Source organism: Papio anubis, chromosome 6, assembly GCF_008728515.1.
Source record: "Papio anubis isolate 15944 chromosome 6, Panubis1.0, whole genome shotgun sequence".
Lineage (NCBI taxonomy): Eukaryota > Metazoa > Chordata > Mammalia > Primates > Cercopithecidae > Papio > Papio anubis.
The window spans coordinates 17,545,576-17,565,534 of NC_044981.1; the positions used below are offsets into that span (position 1 = coordinate 17,545,576).

General features: G+C 43.0%; 1 protein-coding gene across 2 annotated transcripts in view; it reads left to right on the forward strand.

The window, feature by feature from the left end:
- CAP2 (cyclase associated actin cytoskeleton regulatory protein 2) overlaps positions 1-19,959 on the forward strand; it is a 167,164-nt gene that overhangs the window by 116,371 nt on the left and 30,834 nt on the right. For both annotated transcript variants that reach the window (XM_021937023.2, XM_021937024.2), the window contains 2 exons: positions 201-286; positions 6,628-6,733. In XM_021937023.2, the coding sequence (XP_021792715.1) occupies positions 201-286; positions 6,628-6,733 (192 nt within the window). The remainder of the gene's footprint in view (positions 1-200; positions 287-6,627; positions 6,734-19,959) is intronic.

The following is a 19,959-nucleotide window of genomic DNA, read 5'->3' on the forward strand; positions in this document are numbered from 1 at the left end:
TTCTCCTACCCTGTTTAAAGTTCAGTGCTTTCTGTTCTGAGATACTGTAGAAAATGTTTTTATCAAACTTTACAGAGCAACATTTGCCTCCCACTTTCAAGTCCACATGTCTCCATTGCTTTTCTTCTTCTTTAAGGCATTTTCTTTCTTATCCTATTTTTTTTTCCTTCTATGCTTGGGTGACGGTCCTGTTTTCTCAGTCCCCCAAACCCGGTCCTTATGTCAAGGAGATGAATGACGCTGCCACCTTTTACACTAACAGGGTCTTAAAGGACTACAAACACAGGTACGTACCTTACTTTACTCACCAAATTTTCAGTTGATTACTTGTTAGACATTTGTCCCTAAAACTCAGTGCAGTTAACTACTGATTCCTTTTCAAGGCTCTACACTAATGTACTATAAACTTGGAAGGAAAATCTAATCTTTGCAGATAAAGTCAAGTGGAAAGTGTAATCAATTATCCAGATAATATATGTGTTTTAGAAAGTCTGCCTCAGTTCGCTTATAATGAATAAACTCTCCCCACTTGAATGCATGTCACTATCTTATGTATTCCCACAATAATCAGAGAGCTTGGTGATGGAGCAACCCTGTATGGTGCAGAACCTTTACATGGATCAAAGTAGAGTTGGAGGGTGAGCTATAGACGAGAGGAGGAATCAGGAAATGAAGTGTGAATCAAGAACAGAATGAGATGAAACAACAAACCAGAGCAGTGAGAAGGAAATCGGAGACTCAGTTAATATGAAATACAATTGGGGTGGATACAGAGACACCTGTAAGACCAGCTGCCATTCAGAGTGCTGCTGAAAGTATAGATGAGTCTAAACCAAGGGACTTTGCCTGGTGAACCAGCGTGAAAGGACCTTGCATTTGACAGCACAAGTAGTAGATCCCAGAGTAACTTAAACTGGAGTCAGAATAGAAAATAGGCCCAAACTGAAAGCTCTGACATGGCAGAGCTGAAGAAATATCCAGGAAAATGTGTCCTAAACCATTTAAGGGATATCATGAGATTCCTCCCCCTCTGATAAGGTCATGCCTTGTACTCTAAACAGTTGGCTAAATGTGATGTGGCTGGTGCCTAGGAACTAAGGGAAGGGATGAGGCAAATATAAGAGCAGCAAGGTTCTACCTGCTTCTGGCCCTGGACTCCAGCGTGGATCTCCCTCTGAGCTCTTAGATGGCAGCAACAGAAGTGACCATTGGTCAGCAAATGCAGAGGCACCTGGAGACGTCTCATGTGTTGACCCAGACTGTTCAGGTGGAAGGAAATTAAAGAACCTGTATTATTGGATTATTGCTTCAATTCACGTGTTTTTTGGTTTTTTGGTTTTTTGAGGCGGAGTCTCGCCCTGTTGCCAGGCTGGAGTATAGTGGCATGATCTTGGCTCACTGCAATCTCCACCTCCCAGGTTCAAGCAATTCTCCTGCCTCAACCTCCCAAGTAGCTGGGACTACAGGCATGCACCACCACGCCCAGCTAATTTTTGTATATTTAGTAGAGACAGGGTTCACCATGTTAGCCAGGATAGTCTCAATCTCTTGACCTCGTGATCCACCCGCCTCAGCCTCCCAAAGTGTTGGGATTACAGGCATGAACCACTGTGCCTGGCCTCTATTCACCCCTTTGTTTTACTAATGCAGATGTGAAAATTAGAACCAGAGGAAAAGGGTCTACAACAATGTAAGACAAATTTTATAGGGAATATAGAAAAATTGCATAAAATATATAAATAAATACCTAGTATACTCCAGGCCATTAATTAATATTACATATTCAGAATTTTCATCAGTCTTTCTTTTATAGATTTTTTAAATTTTAAAAACATTGAGTAGATACAAAAGAATATTTATAAAATATACATAAGGTGTAAAGGATTACAATACAAAAAAATATATATACATCCATCCCTCAGGTTAAGAAATATGTAACAATATTTTTTACTATAAAAAGCAGGCCAGGAGTAGTGGCTCACACCTATAATCCCAGCACTGTGGAAGGCTGAGACAGGTGGATCACTTGAGGTCAGGAGTTCATGACCATCCTGGCCAACATGGTGAAACCCTGTCTCTACTAAAAATACAAAAATTAGCTTGTGCATGGTGGCACGCGACTCTGCCGCCCCAGCTAACAGGAGGCTGAGGCAGGAGAATTGCTTTGAACCCGAGGAGGGGTTGCAGTGAGCTGAGATTGTGCCACTGCACTCCAGCCTGGGTGACAAAGTGAGACTCCATCTCAAAAAAAGCAGCTATACCCAACAATTCCATTCCTAGGTATGTTTCCAAAAGAAATGAAAACGTATGTTCACCCAAAATCTTGTACACAATATTCATTGCAGCATTATTCATAATAGCCAATAGGTGGGAACAATCCAAATGTTCATCAGCTGATGAATGAATAAATAAAATATGGTATATCTACACAATGGAATATTATTTGGCCATGAAAAAAAAATGGAGTATTGATACTTCATTCTTTTATTCAGGCAGCAGCATGGATGAACCCTGAAAATATTGTGCTAAGTGAAAGTAGGACTGGGGAAATTTAGGGAAAACTTAAACTTTTAAAAGTTTAAGATTTTTTTTTTAAGTTTCAAGTAATTACTCCCTTTTGGGGAATAATTGCTAATGGGTATAGGGTTTCTTTTGGGGGCGACAAATATGTTCTAAAATTGATTGTGGTGGTGATGGCTCAACTCTGCTGAGCTAAACTATGGAATTGCACACTGGAAATGGCTAAAGTATATGGGATGTGAATTATATTTCAATAAAGGTATTATATTTTAAAAAACAAAAAGAAAAACAACCATCACATTCCCCTCACATAATTTAATTGTTCCATGTTGCTTTTAGGAAGAGGAGCTTTAGCAGACAGAACTCCTAATTCCAGGGTCTTCAGTGCACCTCTTTTCCTCTTAGGGGCTCTGCCCACCCCGAGAAAACTTTGGTTAAAACAATTGTGCTCAGTGACAGACTTTTTGCATCAAGGCAATTGTGCCCAATGATACGCCTCCAAATGTTGCCGTGTTGTATTAGAGACTTTAGGAGTGCGCGGCACGCATGAGAAAGGCATCAGAAATGCAAGATGGCCTGTTCTTCTGACATAAAAATAACATTTCAGAAAAGAGCAAGTTTCAGTTGCCAAACCTGGATATCATATGACAGCATGAACATACACCCATAGTGACTTCTTTTGTTCCAGATATACAGGCACACACCTACACATGCCAGTTCAGGACAGCTCAAGCACTACCTAAGTTTCTGCCTTTTTACATTCCACCCTTGGAGACTATTTTAATTGGTATCTCAGTTCATCAGCTCCTGTCCTTCTCCCAGTCCCTCCCTGGGTATATGTTGGGGCTGTGGGTGTGAGGGGTTCTCCCCAGGTAGCAGCATAGTCAAATGGGTTGGGCTTTTCTATATACTTTTGTTCACAAAGAGGGTTCAGTATTTGCCCCTCAGTGTTAACTCTAGCAATTAAGTAGAAAATGTACTTCCAGTAGTACCAAAGACAACTCAGTTCAGCTCAGTGGACCACCTCAAGACTGTACAAGAAGCCGAAGAAACGCAGCTGGAGGTGCAAATGCATTCGTTTTACTGCTAGGAGTAGTCAAAGCACTCCCAGGTCACCCTGGAGCTTCTGAAAGTGGACTAAGCAGCATACTCCACACCACACAACACCCATTTACTGGTGGACTCAAGCCCGCCGTGCCGTCTCTGTGTCGTAGTTATTTGTGAGTCGCTGCTGCCCACTGGGCAGATAGGACCGAAGGTAGAGGAATAAAAAGGCAGACTTCCTTGAGGTTTAAACAGGACTGTGAGCCGTGGAGTCTGTATCTGTGCAACACTTACCACCAGCTTGACTGCTCATTGGCTGTTTTTCTCTTTTTTTGGTTTTTTTTTTTTTTTTTTGAGATGGAGTCTCACTCTGTCACCTAGGCTGGAGTGCAGTGGCGTGATCTCGGCCCACTGCAATCTCCGCCTCCCGGGTTCAAGCAGTTCTCCTGCCTCAGCCTCCCGAGTAGCTGGGACTACAGGCAAGCACCACCATGCCCAGCTAATTTTTTTTTGCATTTTCAGTGGAGACGGAGTTTCGCCATGTTGGTCAGGCTGGTCTCAAACTCCTAACCGCAAATGATCTACTCGCTTCAGCCTCCCAAAGTACTGGGATTATAGGCGTGAGCCACCCCGCCCGGCCTGGCTCTTTCAATATATGAATAGAGCGAGTCACTTATTTTAGCTTTATAGAGGTGTGGCCTCTCTGAGTCATAATCATTAAAATTCACATTCCCCTACCATAGATTCTTCCAGAGTATATGAAAACTGAAGATAGTTTTGCAGCTCCCAATGTGTATTTGGGTCCTGCTCAATTTGTTACCTCTTAAAGACTGACTTCAGGTAAAAGAGCACCATACTCTTAGTCCTTATCACAAGTTTTGCTAGAACGTTGTTCAAGTCAAAATAATACTGCATTGGTTAAAAAAAAAAAAAAAAAGAACTTGCCCATATAGACTTGGACTTCATCCATTGTTAAATTCTTTAATAGAAAATAACTGAATCAGACATGGTGGCTCATGCCTGTGATCCCAGCTCTTTGGGAGGCTGAGGAGGGAGGATAGCTTGAGTCCAGGAGTTCAAGACCAGCCTGGGCAACATAGTGAGACCCCCCCCCATCTCTACCAAAAAATTTTAAAAATTAGCTGGGCATGGTGGTGCACACCTGTAGTCCCAGCTACTTGGGAGGCTGAGGTGGGAGGATCACTTGAGCCCAGGAGGTTGAGGCTATAGCAAGCTATGATCTCACCTTTGCACTCCAGCCTGGGCAACAGAGCAAGACCCTGTCTCTAAAAAAAAAAAGAAAAGAAAGTATACTGAATGTCAACATGCTATTTCTATAATGTCTACAAACATACGTGTGTGTTATATGTACATACACATATAAACATAGACATATGTGTGTACATTTATATTGAAGTAATGTTCAAGCTCTAATAATAGCTATGTGTATACTGCTTCCTATGCACAAGGCACTGTACTAAGACCCTTACAAGGCCCTACAGACTTAGGAAACTAACGAGAGAGACCGTTGGAGCTACACTTAGTTTTTGAGTTTTGACTGTGAAGGTGAGATAAAGCGACAATGAGATTTTTCATACATTTGATGAATATAATCAGTATATCTAAAAATGTAGAACAAAACCACACTCACATTTTTTCTATTTGTGGAGTGAATAATTATGACTTCGGTTCCCAATTTCACTCTTTCTAAATGGCATGCCTTAATACAATAGGATTCTAAACATGCTGGTGGTACTTTAGGGCTTTTCAAGGAAAACAAAATATGTCTAGAGACAAGTCATTATTACAAGAGCTTTAATAATAGAGATTTCCATTCGTGATTATCTTCAGATTAATGGCCCAGGAACATAATTAAATTTTTCTTAACTCAAATGTCACCATTTTTGCTTTACCTTGACTTCTATAAGTGAGAAAATATTATGGGTAAAAATTTCCAAAAGGAAACGCAACTATTTTTACCTATCTATAAGTTTAATATTTCTAACAATTCTTTCAATCTTTTATGTTAATCCCGTTATAAAAGGTAAGCATTTTACTAGCCCTTGGTTCAGTAAAATAGAGATAAAAATACTGGTGATGCCCTGCCTGGTTTGTATTGTCATTCAAAATATTAAATTAAGGGAATTTCAATAAATGTCCCTTTAAAAGTAAGGGGTGTTACCTGTTTGTAAGAGATCAATTTTCTTCCTATACCAAAGTCTTTGTCAGTCATAATGACTAAAATTCTCCAATTTGATTACAGTTTTTGTTTTGTTTTTTTTTTTTTTTTTTTGAGACTGAGTCTAGCTCTTGTCCCCCAGGCTGGAGTTCAATGGCGCGATATCCTCTCACAGCAACCTCCATCTGCCGGGTTCAAGCGATTCTCCTGCCTCAGCATCCCAAGTAGCTGGGGGATTACAGGCACGTGCCACCAGGCCCGGCTAATTTTTGTATTTGTAGTAGAGACGGGGTTTCACCATGTTGGCCACGCTGGTCTTGAACTCCTGACCTCGTGATCCAGCTGCCTCAGCCTCCCAAACTGCTGGGATTACAGGCGTGAGCCACTGCGCCTGGCCTGATTACACTTTTAACCAAATAATTCAACAGAATTATGAGAAAATGAACCCAATGCTGTTTTTCTTTTTTTTTCTTTTTAATACCATTCTCATTCCTGGGAGCGTATTGTCTCTCATTTTGCATCAGAAGCAGCGCAGAAAGAAACAGCCTCCGCGCTACGCCCCCTTCAGATGAGTGCTGACAGGGACAGTGCGAGGACACCCTACTCAAGTCAGCTTAGCTCTGTCGGGTCCCCTCTCTGTGGTCCCTCTGCTCCATACCCGGAGCTCAGGGCATCCGGCCACCTGCCGCCTCCCCTCAGGAGAGTGCTGGGCCAGCTTCCTCCCAGGGTTCCCTTCTGAAGCGCTTCATGGTGACCGGGCTGCAAGGACAATTGCTTCAGGCTCCAGGGGCCCTAGTCACTAGATAACCATGTGCCCTGCAATCTTTTTAAAATTTTCTTTTAGATCCTAACTCTGCTTTCTTCCACTCTCTTTCACAACAAAGTGATTTGCGTCATGTGGATTGGGTGAAGTCATATTTGAACATTTGGAGTGAGCTTCAAGCATACATCAAGGAACACCACACCACGGGCCTCACATGGAGCAAAACAGTGAGTACCTGGCCCTCTTCCACCTGTGTAAAAAAAGTCCATAACTATATATACACCCTGTGGCCCAGTAATCTCACACCTTAAAACTTACCTCAAGGAAAACATAAGATTAAATGTCCATGCAGAGGGCCAGGCGCGGTGGCTCAAGCCTGTAATCCCAGCACTTTGGGAGGCTGAGCTGGGCAGATCATTGAGGTCAGGAGTTCAAGACCAACCTGGCAAACATAGCAAAACGCTGTCTCTACTAAAAATGTAAAAATTAGCCAGGCATGGTAATGCAAGTCTGTAATTCCAGCTACTCAGGAGGCTGAGACATGAGAATTGCTTGAACCCAGGAGGCAGAGGCTGCAGTAAGCCGAGATTGCACACTGCACTCCAGCCTAGGCGACAGAGCAAAACTCTGTCAAAAAAAAATGCCCATGTAGAAACTGTTTATGGAAATGTCATTTGTTGTAGGAGAAATTTCGGAACTGCCTACATAACATAGAAAAGAAAATGGCTAGCCGGGCGCGGTGGCTCACGCCTGTAATTCCAGCACTTTGGGAGGCCGAGGTGGGTGGATCACCAGAGGTCAGGAGTTAAAGACCAGCCTGGTCAACATGGTGAAACCCCATCTCTACTAAAAATACAAAAATTAGTTGGGTGTGATGGCGCATGCCTATAATCCCAGCTACTTGGGAGGCTGAGGCAGGAGAATCGCTTGAACCCGGGAGGCGGAGGTTGCAGTGCACCAAGATCGTGCCACTGCACTCCAGCCTGGGCAACAGAGCAAGACTCTATCTCAAAAAAAATAAATAAATAATAATAATAATAATGTGTGATAGAAGTTGAAGGGAACAAGAAGGTTTGGAGACAGGTGTACACGGAAAGCTATGCAGCCATAAAACAGAACAAAAATCATGTCCTTTGCAGCAACGTGGAAGCCTCTAGAGACCATTCTCCTTTCCATTAGAAATTAATGTTACAGTGGACTTAGGGGACTTGAGGGAAAGGGTGGAAGGGGGCTGAGGGATAAAAGACTACAAATTGGGTACAGTGTACACTGCTCGATTGATGGGTGTACCAAAGTCTCACAAATTACCACTAAAGAACTTACTCATGTAACCAGGAATTAACGTGGGAACAGAAAGCCAAATACCACGTGTTACTACTTACAAGTGGAAGCTAATTAATGGGTACACATGGACATAAAGATGGGAACAACAGACACTGGGGACTACTAGAGATAGGATGGAGGGAGGAGTCCAAGGACTGAAAACTTACTTACTGGGTACCGTGCTCACTACCTGGGTGACGGGATCATTCACACCCCCAAACCTCAGCATCACACAACATACCCACGTAACAAACCTGCACATATATCCCCTGAACCTAAAGTAAAGGTTGAAATTACTCAAAAAAAAAAAAAAAAAAAGGAAGACAGATGTAATTTTAATGAGGAGGAATTATGATTAAAATGTCCTTTAAATGTTCTTAACTTCTGTTTTAGTGTTCTAAAGTGTATTGAATAGTATTTTTGAATACCTAGGTGATCCTAGGACTTTGGTATCTTAGTAGCAGCATAAGATCCCGGCCTGTGTCTGTTCCCACTTTAATTCCTATGTGAGATGTTGCACTGACCTTTGCCCTTTTCGGCTTTATCTCTTACATCCTCTCCCATGTTTCACCGTGTGTTCCACCAACCCCTCACTCCTTGCGGTATCCTGAACAAAGTCAGTGCTTGGATTGCACCAAATGAAACGGATGTTGTTTCAAAATTTACCAGACTCATATCGTGTAACCTTTATTGCAATGTCCTGAGCCTATATCCTGCTGTATAACCTAACTTCCCCCGGGGAAGTGCCCCTACCTCTTCTGCAAGGCTCACCTCACACATCACCTCTTTAAGAAACTTCCATTGATCTCCATCAGCTCCCCATCTGGGTTGGGTGGCTCTGCTCTCTGTCTGCCTCCTTTGTATCTTGAGTATACCTGAGTCATATCCTTGGCATATGGAATGGTGCTTTACTGTGTGCTTTGGCGACTCTCCCACTAGACTGGAAACTCATCTCTGTCTCCAGCCCCAGTGTAGTGCCTGGCACAGAGTAAGTTTACAGTAAATGGTTTGAACTAAACGATCAGTGAGGGGACTCTTAAGAGTGTTTCTTGCCCTTTTGAGTCTCTGCACTTGCTTCTCATGGAAACTCCTTTCCGTTAGAACTTAATGTTACGGTGGACTTAGGGGACTTGAGGGAAAGGGTGGGAGGGGGCTGAGGGATGAAAGACTACAAATTGGGTACAGTGTACACTGCTCGGGTGATGGGTGCCCCAAAGTCTCACAAATTACCACTAAAGAACTTACTCATGTAACCAGACACCATCTCTTCCCCAAAAACTTATGGAAATCAGAATAAAATAAAGAAATTAATGTTAACTTGAATGAAACAGCTTCTTTGTGAATTCCATTCAGAGGTAAAACTCTCACTGTCCTGAAAGCAGTACCCCAGCACCTAACCCCAGCACCTAACCCTCAGTGCTGGATATCCCCGAGAGTATAGTAAGCAGGCTTCATGCTAAAGCAGAGTTTGTGGTTTTTCGAAAGAGTGTGGGGGCTTCTACATTTGTTTTCCAACACTTATACAAATGTTAACATTGACCCTTCAAGATCGATGTTTCTTTTTATATTCTACTTTGCCTATTTTCTCCATAGCACTGAAATGCACAGTGCAAGATACAACTAAGTGGGTTAATTTTTTTTCTGCCCACAACATTGTGACTTTTGAGAAGAGAGTTCAAAAACATGTGAAGGGTTTTAATAAGTAAGGGTATGTGTGGATATGGATATGGATGAGTGTTTATGTAGACTCATTGGAATTATTTTTTATCGATTTCCAATGAGATAGTGTTTTGTTGTAGAGCCATGCATCATAAGGAGAAAGTGTCACATCTTTGCCATGGAGATAGATCATTATGAGAGAATAGTAAAATGAAAATCAGGAGCCCTTGACTCTATTATTGTTTCATGGTAGATAAATGCCAGAGGAATGAGAATCCGTTTATGGAAAACAGTGTCAACAAATGCTAGCCTGTTAATTCTCTAATGGTGCCCATGGAAAATGAATAGAAAATTACTTTTAAATGGTTTGAATACCTTTAATGCAATGTACTAAGCTGAGTAATTGTGTTTATGAATATAAAAGAGTTGATTATTAATTACAGAAAAATATAAATGTAGTTGTTTTCCTTTGTTCTAAAGTGAATACTTATTTCATTATGTTCAAGCTTCATAAAACAATACTTTCTCTTACTATGTACAACACATTCGGATATTTTATTTTTTATTTCATTTTTTATAAAATTTTGGCTGAGACCCAATAAATTGATTTCATGACCCCACTAGTGAGTCACATCTCACATTTTTAAAAATGTATTATAAGCTGGGTGTGGTGGCTCACGCTTGTAATCCCAGCACTTTGGAAGGCTGAGGCGGGTGGATCACCTGAGGTCAGGAGTTTGAGACTAGCCCGGCCAACGTAGCAAAACACCGTCTCTACTAAAAATACAAAAATTAGTCAGGCATGGTGACGGGCACCTGTAATCCCAGTTACTTGGGAGGCTGAGGCAGGAGAATTGCTTGAACCCGGGAGGCGGTGGTTGTAGCAAGCTGAGATCGTGCCACTGCACTTCAGTCTGGGCAGCAGAGCAAGACTTGGTCTCAAAATAAATAAATAAATAGTTATAAAACATAAGTGTTACATTTATACAAAATAAATGTGATCTATAGAGCACATCAGGCATCATGGATTGCCATGACAGCTGTTATTTATGTTATAGATATTACGTGCTCACATAATATGCCAGGGGAAAATTCTATTCAAAATGGTAAAAGCAAAGCATCTGCTTCACTTCTTTAATGGAAGAGCAAAGTGATAAAGTTTTGGTCAGATATTAAAAATGACTAAAGATATTGTGTCAAGCCTTAAAACATATGCCTGGAAATATATTTCCTGATTTTTTGTCTTATTCTTCCAAGTTTTGGGCAGCTATTAAAAAATATATTATAACAATTATATTTTTGAATTTTAAAATTAAATTTCTTTTAAATTATTAAAAACTACTTAAAGATTCCAAAGCATAGTCCATAGCATCAATTAAACTAATTTCTCTTGTCTTACTATGGCCTGTCAACATTCCAGCAAAATGAAGAATAAACAGTTATAGCCAGAGTTGCAGCATTCTTGCAGAGAAGAGAAAGGACTACTAGAATCATCTGATTGAATGGTCTTTGGGAGGGGAAAATAAAACAAGATCATTTCATTTGTTTGCCCACTGATCACAACTCTGTAAAAACTACATATTTATAAAATGATAAATATCATGAAAGAACATAGAAAGATGTGGTATTGATGTTCATGGACACCACAGTATTCAGAGATTTTTTTAAATTAAATTTAATTTTTTTTTTTTTTTTTTTTTGAGGCGAGGTGTCACTGTGTCACCCAGGCTGGAATGCAGTGGCATGATCATGGCTCACTGCAACCTTGACCTCTTGAACTCTAATGATCCTCCTGCCTCAGCCTCCTAAGCAGCTGGGACTACAGGCCTGCACCACCACCCCTGGCTAATCCTTTTATTTTTTTGTAGAGACAGAGTTTTGCCATGTTGCTCAAGCTAGTCTCGAACTCCTCAGCTCAAGGAATTTGCTCGCCTCGGCCTCACAAAGTGCTGGGATTACAGGCATGAGCCACCGCATCCGGCCCAGAGGTTTTTTTTTTTTTTAAAAAAAAAAAAACCATTCCATCTTAACAGACACAGTCCATTGCACAAAACTCCTACTTGCACCATGAAAAGTTTATGATGACTTAACATCTCAAGTACTTTCAGTAATTGTTGTTTTTTTCTATTTTCAAATCGGATTTTGAGATTTGCACTCTATGGGGTTTTTAGTAACTGACAGCATGCTGTTTGAGACCCGGCCTGTCCAAGGGCACGTGACTCTACAAAATCATCCTTCCCTGAGTTAACAGTTGGAGCTGAAAGTCCCTGATCCCATCTCCTAACCTCTGCCTCCAGACCGCAGCTGTGTCAGGCAACTGCTGCCCTGTTCAGTTGTCAGGGTGAAATGCCAAACTTTGAGGCCAGTGGTTGGAAGAGAGTCTACATGTGTGTGTGAGTGTGCCGGGGTGGGGTGGGAGTGAGTTGGGTGGGAGGAAGCAGCTGTGGAGCAATCTGTCTGGAATGTCTTCTTACATTTACCGTAATAAATGGAACGTTGTCATTTCTATGAGCTTTTTTCCAACATGAAGGCAGCTGTCAACTAGAAAGACCCCACACCAGAAGCTACTTGCCGTTTTCAGTTAGTTTCATCCTTGCAACTGGACCTCTTTTTCTTATGAGTTTGTGTCATGTCCTCAGTGCTAAGTTTCAAATGCACTTTGTTGAATAAATTGATCTTTTGGCACAAACCCAATAGCAACACTGTTACTTAGGATCCCTCACAGTTGGTCAGATCTGTAATATTCCTTGGCAGTTCCTTCAAATCAGATAACTAAAGCCGAAAGACTAAGGCCTGGTCTTTACACTTACAATTACTGAAATAATTGATTTTTTTCCTACAAAACTGTTCATTTCTGTGAATCTATAATTACAGACAATTATTCTGTTCTAAAAAAGTTCTGTTCAAAAAATTCTGCTCAGAAAAACGTCATGTAAAGAATTCTATGAGTAGAATAAATATGATTATTTTATTAACTTTCGGATGTTAAACTTGTTGACATATTTCTGTCCTTTCCTGTATTTTTGCATTACTTTAGCTTTGGGAACAAATAGAATATAATTATTTGTAGAGTAGAATAAAGCTGCACGTGGACAAATGCATATACAGTGTTAGGTAATAGTGATGTAGTTCTATTTTTCTTGTTGTTGTTACTGCTTTTTGTTTTGTTTTGTTTTGTTTTGTTTTGATACAGGGTTTCCCTCTGATGCCCAGGCTGGAGTACAGTGGCACGATTGCAGCTCACTGCAGCCTTGACCTCCTGGACTCAAGAGATCCTCCTGCCTCAACCTCCTAAGTAGCTGAGACCACAGGCGTGCACCAACATGCCCGGCTAATTTTTATATTTTTTTTGTAGAGATGTGATTTCACCATGTTGCCCAGGCTCGTCTCAAACTCCTGGGCTCAAGTGATCCGCCTGTCTTGGTCTCCCTAAGTGCTAGGATGATAAGCATGAGCCACTGCACCCAGCCAATGTAATTCTTAATAATACAGGTTTTAAAAATCCATCCTATACACTATCATCCATCCTAGCCTCTCCTGAACCTCCAGGAAAATGCAAGTAGTTGGGGGCGGTTACAATTATAGACAAGGTGGTGTTTCATGTTTCCCAAAGCAAAACACTTTAGGATCACTTATTTTCCTCTAGTTAGGTGTTTCTTTTCTTTCTGTTTCTTGGTGTCAAGGCCAAATGGTCTGTTAACAAAGCGAAAGTTTAATAGCTTACTTTTGATCAAATTAAAACTCAGCCAGAGGGTATCCTGACTTCTTATAAATAATGTAGACTCCGTGGCATGTCATTAAATATGAATATGTATGCCTTGTATGTTTTCAAGTCTTCAGGCCTCTCTGCCTTCCTCTTGCTGTTTACAAGAGAAAACTGTCCTGAAGCTTTTATATCCAAATGTTCATTTAGAACTTGTGCCAAACCCACACCTTAGGGCGATTAATCAAAGTGAATGGGCAGAGTCTCAGATGATGTGTTGGTTGTCCGATGACAAAGCTCACTATTCTCCTCTATGGCTCTTCCCCCGGAGTGACTCTGGCCAGTGCACCTGACCACAGCTGCTTCGTTCTACTTAGTTAAGTTTGGGCTTCTAGGTCCTTTTTGGGGCTCTGGGTGGCCAGTTACTTTCATTCTCCTATGGAAGGGTTCCACATTGCTCAGCAGGGGTTAGAATGCCATCAACTAACGAAGGAGCCTCAAATGCCCAAATAGATAATAAAGTTAGGTTGGAAGTGGCTGTGAGTTCAGCTTGACAAGAGACCACATAATTAAACCAATATGGCTTAAGCATCTACTGTGAACCGAGTTCTGGGCAAGGGGCTAAGAATACAAAGATGGACAGATGGCATTGTGGACACAATTCCTGTCCACGGAAATGCACGTTCTAGCTGAAGAAGATAAGCAATGCACCATAATAGAATGGGGGAGCAGCGTGCTAGGGAAACACACAAGGCATGACACTTGCATATACCAGGACAACGTGGAAGGCATGGCCCATCCTGTAGTGCAGCATGGTTCTGGGGCCAACAGCAACCTGGGCACTTGTTAGAAAGCTCAAGCCCCTTGACCGGATGCGGTAGCTCACGCCTGTAATCCCAGCACTTCGGGAGGCTGAGGCGGGTGGATCACCTAAGGTCGGGAGTTTGAGACCAGTGTGGCCAACATGGTGAAAACCTGTGTCTACTAAAAATACAAAAAGTAGCTGGGCGTGGTAGTGCAGACCTGTAATCCTAGCTACTCAGGAGGCTGAGGCAGGAGAATCGCTTGAACCTGGGAGGCAGAGTTTGCAGTGAGCCGGGATTGCACCACTGCACTCTAGCCTGGGTGACAGAGCAAGGCTCTGTCTCAAAAAAAAAAAAAAAAAAAAAAAAAGGAAATCTCAGGCTCTCGGGCCCCACCTCAGTCCTCCCGAATCACAACCTACTTTTGTTTTGTTTTGTTTTGTTTTGTTTTTTTGTTGTTGTTTTTTTTTTTGAGACGGAGTCTCGCTCTGTCGCCCAGGCTGCAGTGCAGTGACCGGATGGCAGCTCACTGCAAGCTCCGCCTCCCGGGTTCCCGCCATTCTCCTACCTCAGCCTCCCGAGTAGCTGGGACTACAGGCGCCCGCCACCTCGCCCGGCTAGTTTTTCGTATTTTCAGTAGAGACGGGGTTTCACCGTGTTAGCCAGGATGGTCTCGATCTCCTGACCTCGTGATCCGCCCGTCTCGGCCTCCCAAAGTGCTGGGATTACAGGCTTGAGCCACCGCGCCCGGCCCACAACCTACTTTTCAACAGGATTCCCAGGTAATTTATATGCATAGTGAAGTTTGGAAAGCACTGCTCTGCTGTATTTAAGTTGGGCCAAAGGAGTTGTCATAGGGAAATCATTCACTTTTACGTGTTCATTTATTTAGTAATTCACTTCCTTGGTAACTATTTATTGGCTGCTTACCATGTGCCAAGCACACATCAGGCATTATATGTATACTACGGTTCTTCCGTGAAGCCGCAGGGATTTTATTATGATGCATCAATAAATAACAACAATACAAAGCTAGGTTGGAACATAAGCCTTGTGAATTAGACTCCTTCCCGGGTGGACAGGAAGAGCCACAAGAGGGTTGACACTTGATTTGGATCTTGAGGGCGAGCAGGAGTTCCCTAGGCAAACAGTAAAGGGAAGGGCAGTTTTGGAGCAGAGAATTCAGCATGTGTACGTAAGACACGAACGGTGTACTTTGAGAGAAGGGCTGGTGGTTTCGCAGAGCTGAATGTGGCAAAAGGTGAGGCCAGAAAGGCAGGTTGGGGCCAGATGGTGAAATCCTTATGCATCATGCTGAGAAGGTGGGGCCCTGTGGTGTTTGAAGTTGTTTCCTTTGCCATAGGTTTTGTTGTTTGTTTTTTGGTTTTGAGACAGAGTCTCACTCCGTCGCCAGGCTGAAGTGCACTGGCACCATCTCGGCTCACTGCAACCTCCGCCTCCCGGGTTCAGGTGATTCTCCTGCCTCAGCCTCCTGAGTAGCTTGGATTACAGCCATATGCCACCATGCCTGGCTAATACCTCAGGTGATCCACCCACCTCAGCCTCCCAAAGTGCTGGGATTACAGGCGTGAGCCACCGTACCCGGCCTGCATGGGTTCTTTAGCAGAAAGCAACACACTGTGAAAAATGACTTATGAACTGCATAAGATAGATGGAGAGGGGAAGAGATTAGAGGCCCTGCTACGTGTTGGGAGACTTTAGCGGATAGCTGGAGGGTGAGGTAGTTAGTATGTGACCTAGAGTGTGACAATGGCAATGCAAAGAGATGGCATGGCCACTGAGTTGGAGGACAAGGGACATAAAATCTAACACAAAATTTCCAATCTGGAAGTCTGGGAGAGAATCGTGGTAATATAAAAATAGGGAAATCACAAGGAGGAGCCAGTAGAGAAGGAAGGAAAAATCTTCACCTGGGGTTTAACCGCGTTGTGTTTGAGGTGCGGGAGGTATAGGAGAGGCGTCCAGACACGTGTAGTCAGGAGGTGAGATTCAGATCTGCAATTCACTGAAGGGGGAGACCCAGATGTACGTGTTGGGAGTCATCTACCTAGAAATGACCAGCAGATAAATAAGATGGTTAAAAGAGAGAGAGTGAGATCAAGGATAAAACCTTGAAAAACACCATTATTTCAAGAATGGGGTAAACGAATCAAGGAGACAAGAGCTAGGAGAACTAGAAGAATGGAGGGTCTTCCCATTCCATTTCATTTATCACAGTGACAGTGTTCATGTGTCTGGCTCCTAGAATCCCCTTCCTCTTTCTTCCTTACGTCAAATCCTGTCCATCCTTCCAGGTCTACTGAAACAGCCCTCACTCAAGAAGCTTCTCTGGGCTGGGCGCGGTGGCTCATGCCTGTAATCCCAGCACCTTTGGGAGGGCACACAAAGCTATAGGAAAAACAGGCTGGCCAGTGATACCAACTGTAGTAAGCTGTGGTGAAAAGGATTGGACAAAGGCTGTCATCAGCCATGATTACCATGTTATTAGTAACCAAGAGCAGTTTCTGGAGGACTGGAGGCAGATGCAGTTTTCCAGAACTAAGGAGTAAGAAGTTTTTGTAATCAAAGTACTGTGGGAGGTTGAGGCGGTTGGATCACAAGGTCAAGAGATCAAGACCATCCTGGCCAACATGATGAAACCCCGTCTCTACTAAAAATACAAAAATTAGCTGGGTGTGGTGGCGCATGCCTGTAGTCCCAGCTCCTTGGAGGCTGAGGCAGGAGAATGGCTTGAACCCAGGAGGCAGAAGTTGCAGTGAGCCGAGATCGCACCACTGCACTCCAGTCTGGTGACAGAGGGAGACTCTGTCTCAAAAAAGAAAAAATAAAAAGGAGTAAGAAGTTTCCCTGTAATGATCTCTTGATTATTTCTGGACCAGTTGTCTAATTTGATGGATTATTTCTTATGGCGTCAATTTCTGCCTTTTGAAATTTGGGGTATTTGTGAATTTTCATTTTAATCTGTGCTATATCGTCAATAGAATAAGTTTAGGTGAAAAAGAGCTGATATTTCTCTAATTTCTACACACAGTCATGAGCTGTACTCGTATACTTGGGTAAATGTGTTTTTATGTGTGTATGCGGTGTGTGTGTATATATATATATATATATATATTTTTTTTTTTTTTGAGACAGAGTCTCAGACTGTCACCCAGGCTGGAGTGCAATGGTGCGATCTCGGCTCACTGCAACCTCTGCCTCCCGGGTTGAAGCAATTCTCCTGCCACAGCCTCCGGAGTAGCCACTGCATGTCCCCCCCACCATCATGCCCGGGCTAATTTTTTGTACTTTAGTAGAGATGGATTTCCCCCACCATGCTGGCCAGGTTGGTCTGGAACTCCTGACCTCAAGTGGATTTGTCTGCCTCGGCTTCCCAAAGTCCTGGGATTGCATGAGCCACCGCAACTGTATCAGAAAATGTGTTGTGTTTAGAACTGTTTTTATTATCTCATAAATACCTTTGAGTTTTAGTATCAGTTGATAATGATGCAGGGAAGGTCAACCCCAAAAGTGGGGCTTAGCCGAGAGGGTTCTTGGTGTCGCCAGGCAAGAATTCAAGGGTGAGCCAGCGATGTTAGACGGCAGCTTCCATGGCAGCAGCAGTGTGCAGCAGCAGCAGAGGAACCAAAGGAACTGTGCCCAGAGTAGCAGCTCAGTGACCATTCTGCCATCATATTTATACTCACTTTTAATTATATGCAAATTAAGGGATGGGTTATTCAGAAAGTTCTAGAAAAGAGCTGATAACTTCCAGGTCATTGCTATGGAAAGGGGTAGTTAGTAACTTCCAGGTGTTGCCATGGCAGTGGTCAACTGACATGGCCCTGGTGGGCATGTCTTCTGGAGAGGTGCTTTCACCCGTTTCCCCCATTGCAGCAAGTCTTCAGTCTGGTTTGGCATTCAAGCCCTGCCCATCCCCAGTCAAGGCCTGCCTCATACCTCAATAAGAATCCATAAATATTTTAGAGTATTTTTTTTTTTTTTGAGATGGAGTTTTACTCTTGTCACCCAGGCTAGAGTGTAGTGATAGCATGATCTCAGCTCACTGCAACCTCTGCTTCCCGTGTTCAAGCAATTCTCCTGCCTCAGCCTCCCTAGTAGCTGAGATTACAGGTGCGCACCACCATGCCTGGCTAATTTTTGTGCTTCTTTTTTAATAGAAATGGGATTTCACCATTTGGCCAGGCTGGTCTCAAAATCCTGACCTCAGGTGATCCTCCCACCTTGGCCTCCCAAAGTGCTGGGATTACAGGCATGAGCCACCGCACCTGGCCATTTTAGAGTATTTAAATCTCTCTCTCCATCAATCAAAATAGTAGTAGCTTTTAAAGCTGCCTACTTTAATGGTCAATATTAATTTATTTACCAGAAGTTTTTCATAACCAAGAATTCAAAACTCTCTATACCTAAGGGCTAGCAAGTTAATATACATTTCTAATTTATTTAAACCATCATCCTGGGAAAAATTGTTCATATAAAATTCCTTAATTCATGGTGTTGAAGGCAGTGGTGCAACTGAGTGCATCCTGTTGCCCATTCTTTCCTCCAATCCCTCTTAGGAACATCAGAAGGTGGTGGTTTCGTGGGGCAGGCAGAGATGCTTCCCAGAGCAAAATGGGGTCATTGGGTATGAGGAGACCTTGAGTGACCCCAGCTGCCAGCACCCCGTATTGTTATTTGTCAGTGAGATGCCACACTCTGCGTCTAACTGCCCAGCCTTTGCTCCCCAGTCTGCCCCCACTTCCCGAGATGGAGCCTCCCAGCGGTCACTGCCACAGCTGAGTGATTTGCTCCATCTCGATGTCCCTCCCAAGCCTGGAGTAAGAAAGGGCAACAGCAGATGAAGCCCTTGGCCCATCTCTTTGGGGTCATTCAGGAGTGGCAAATAATCTTTCTTTAACAATGAATTTTATCTTGTCACATGGCCAGACTCCATTGAGACCCTCTTCCGAGTGGGATCAATTCGAGTAATACTCTTTTCAGTTCAAAGGAGCAGAGTATAAAGGCATAAGTGAGTATTTGGTGCACATGTTTTCGTAAACAGGTCTGAAGGCAACCAAAAAGACATTTTTCTGAGTGGTAGTTGTTTCATGAAAGAAGTCTGTAGCATCCGAAGATCATGCTTTGAAAGATGATGCTGATGTGGATCTGTAAGTTCTTATGTGATTGTTAACAATTCCATTTCATTTATCATAATGACAGTGTTCATGTCCCCAGCTCCTAGAATCCCCTTCCTCTTTCTTCCTTACATCAAATCCTGTCCATCCTTCAAGGTCTACTGAAACAGTCCTCACTCAAGAAGCTTCTCTGGGCTGGGCGCGGTGGCTCATGCCTGTAATCCCAGCACCTTTGGGAGGCCGAGTCAGGTGGATCACTTGAGGCCAGGAGTTTCAGACCAGCCTGGCCAACATGACGAAACCCCGTCACGAAACCCCGTCTCTACTAAAAATAGGAAAATTAGGCAGGCGCCGTGGCACATGCCTGTAATCCCAGTTACTCGGGAGGCTGAGGCAGAGAATCACTTGAACCTGGGAGATGGAGGCTGCAGTGAGCGTAGATCACACACTGCACTCCTGCACTCCAGCCTGGGTGACAGAGGGAGATCCATCTCAAAAAAAAAAAAAAAAAAAGAAGCAGCAGCAGCTTCTCTAACCTCTGCTTATCACCATGTCCGCCACAAGCTGGAAGTTATCCTTCCGTCCTCAACAGCTGCATAGCACTTCTTATACTCTCCATTTCTTTTGTGATGCTTAGCATTTCCTACCTTATACAGCAGTTTTCTCATTCAGTAACATGTTTATGAAGCACTTACCATGTTTCAGGCACTGTGCCACATTGAAACATGGAATTCCCTCCTAAGAGAGTTCTTAAAACCCTACAAAAGGAGGAAAGACACATTTTGGTTGAGGCTTGAAGGCTGTGTTTTCCAGATAGTCAACTGGGC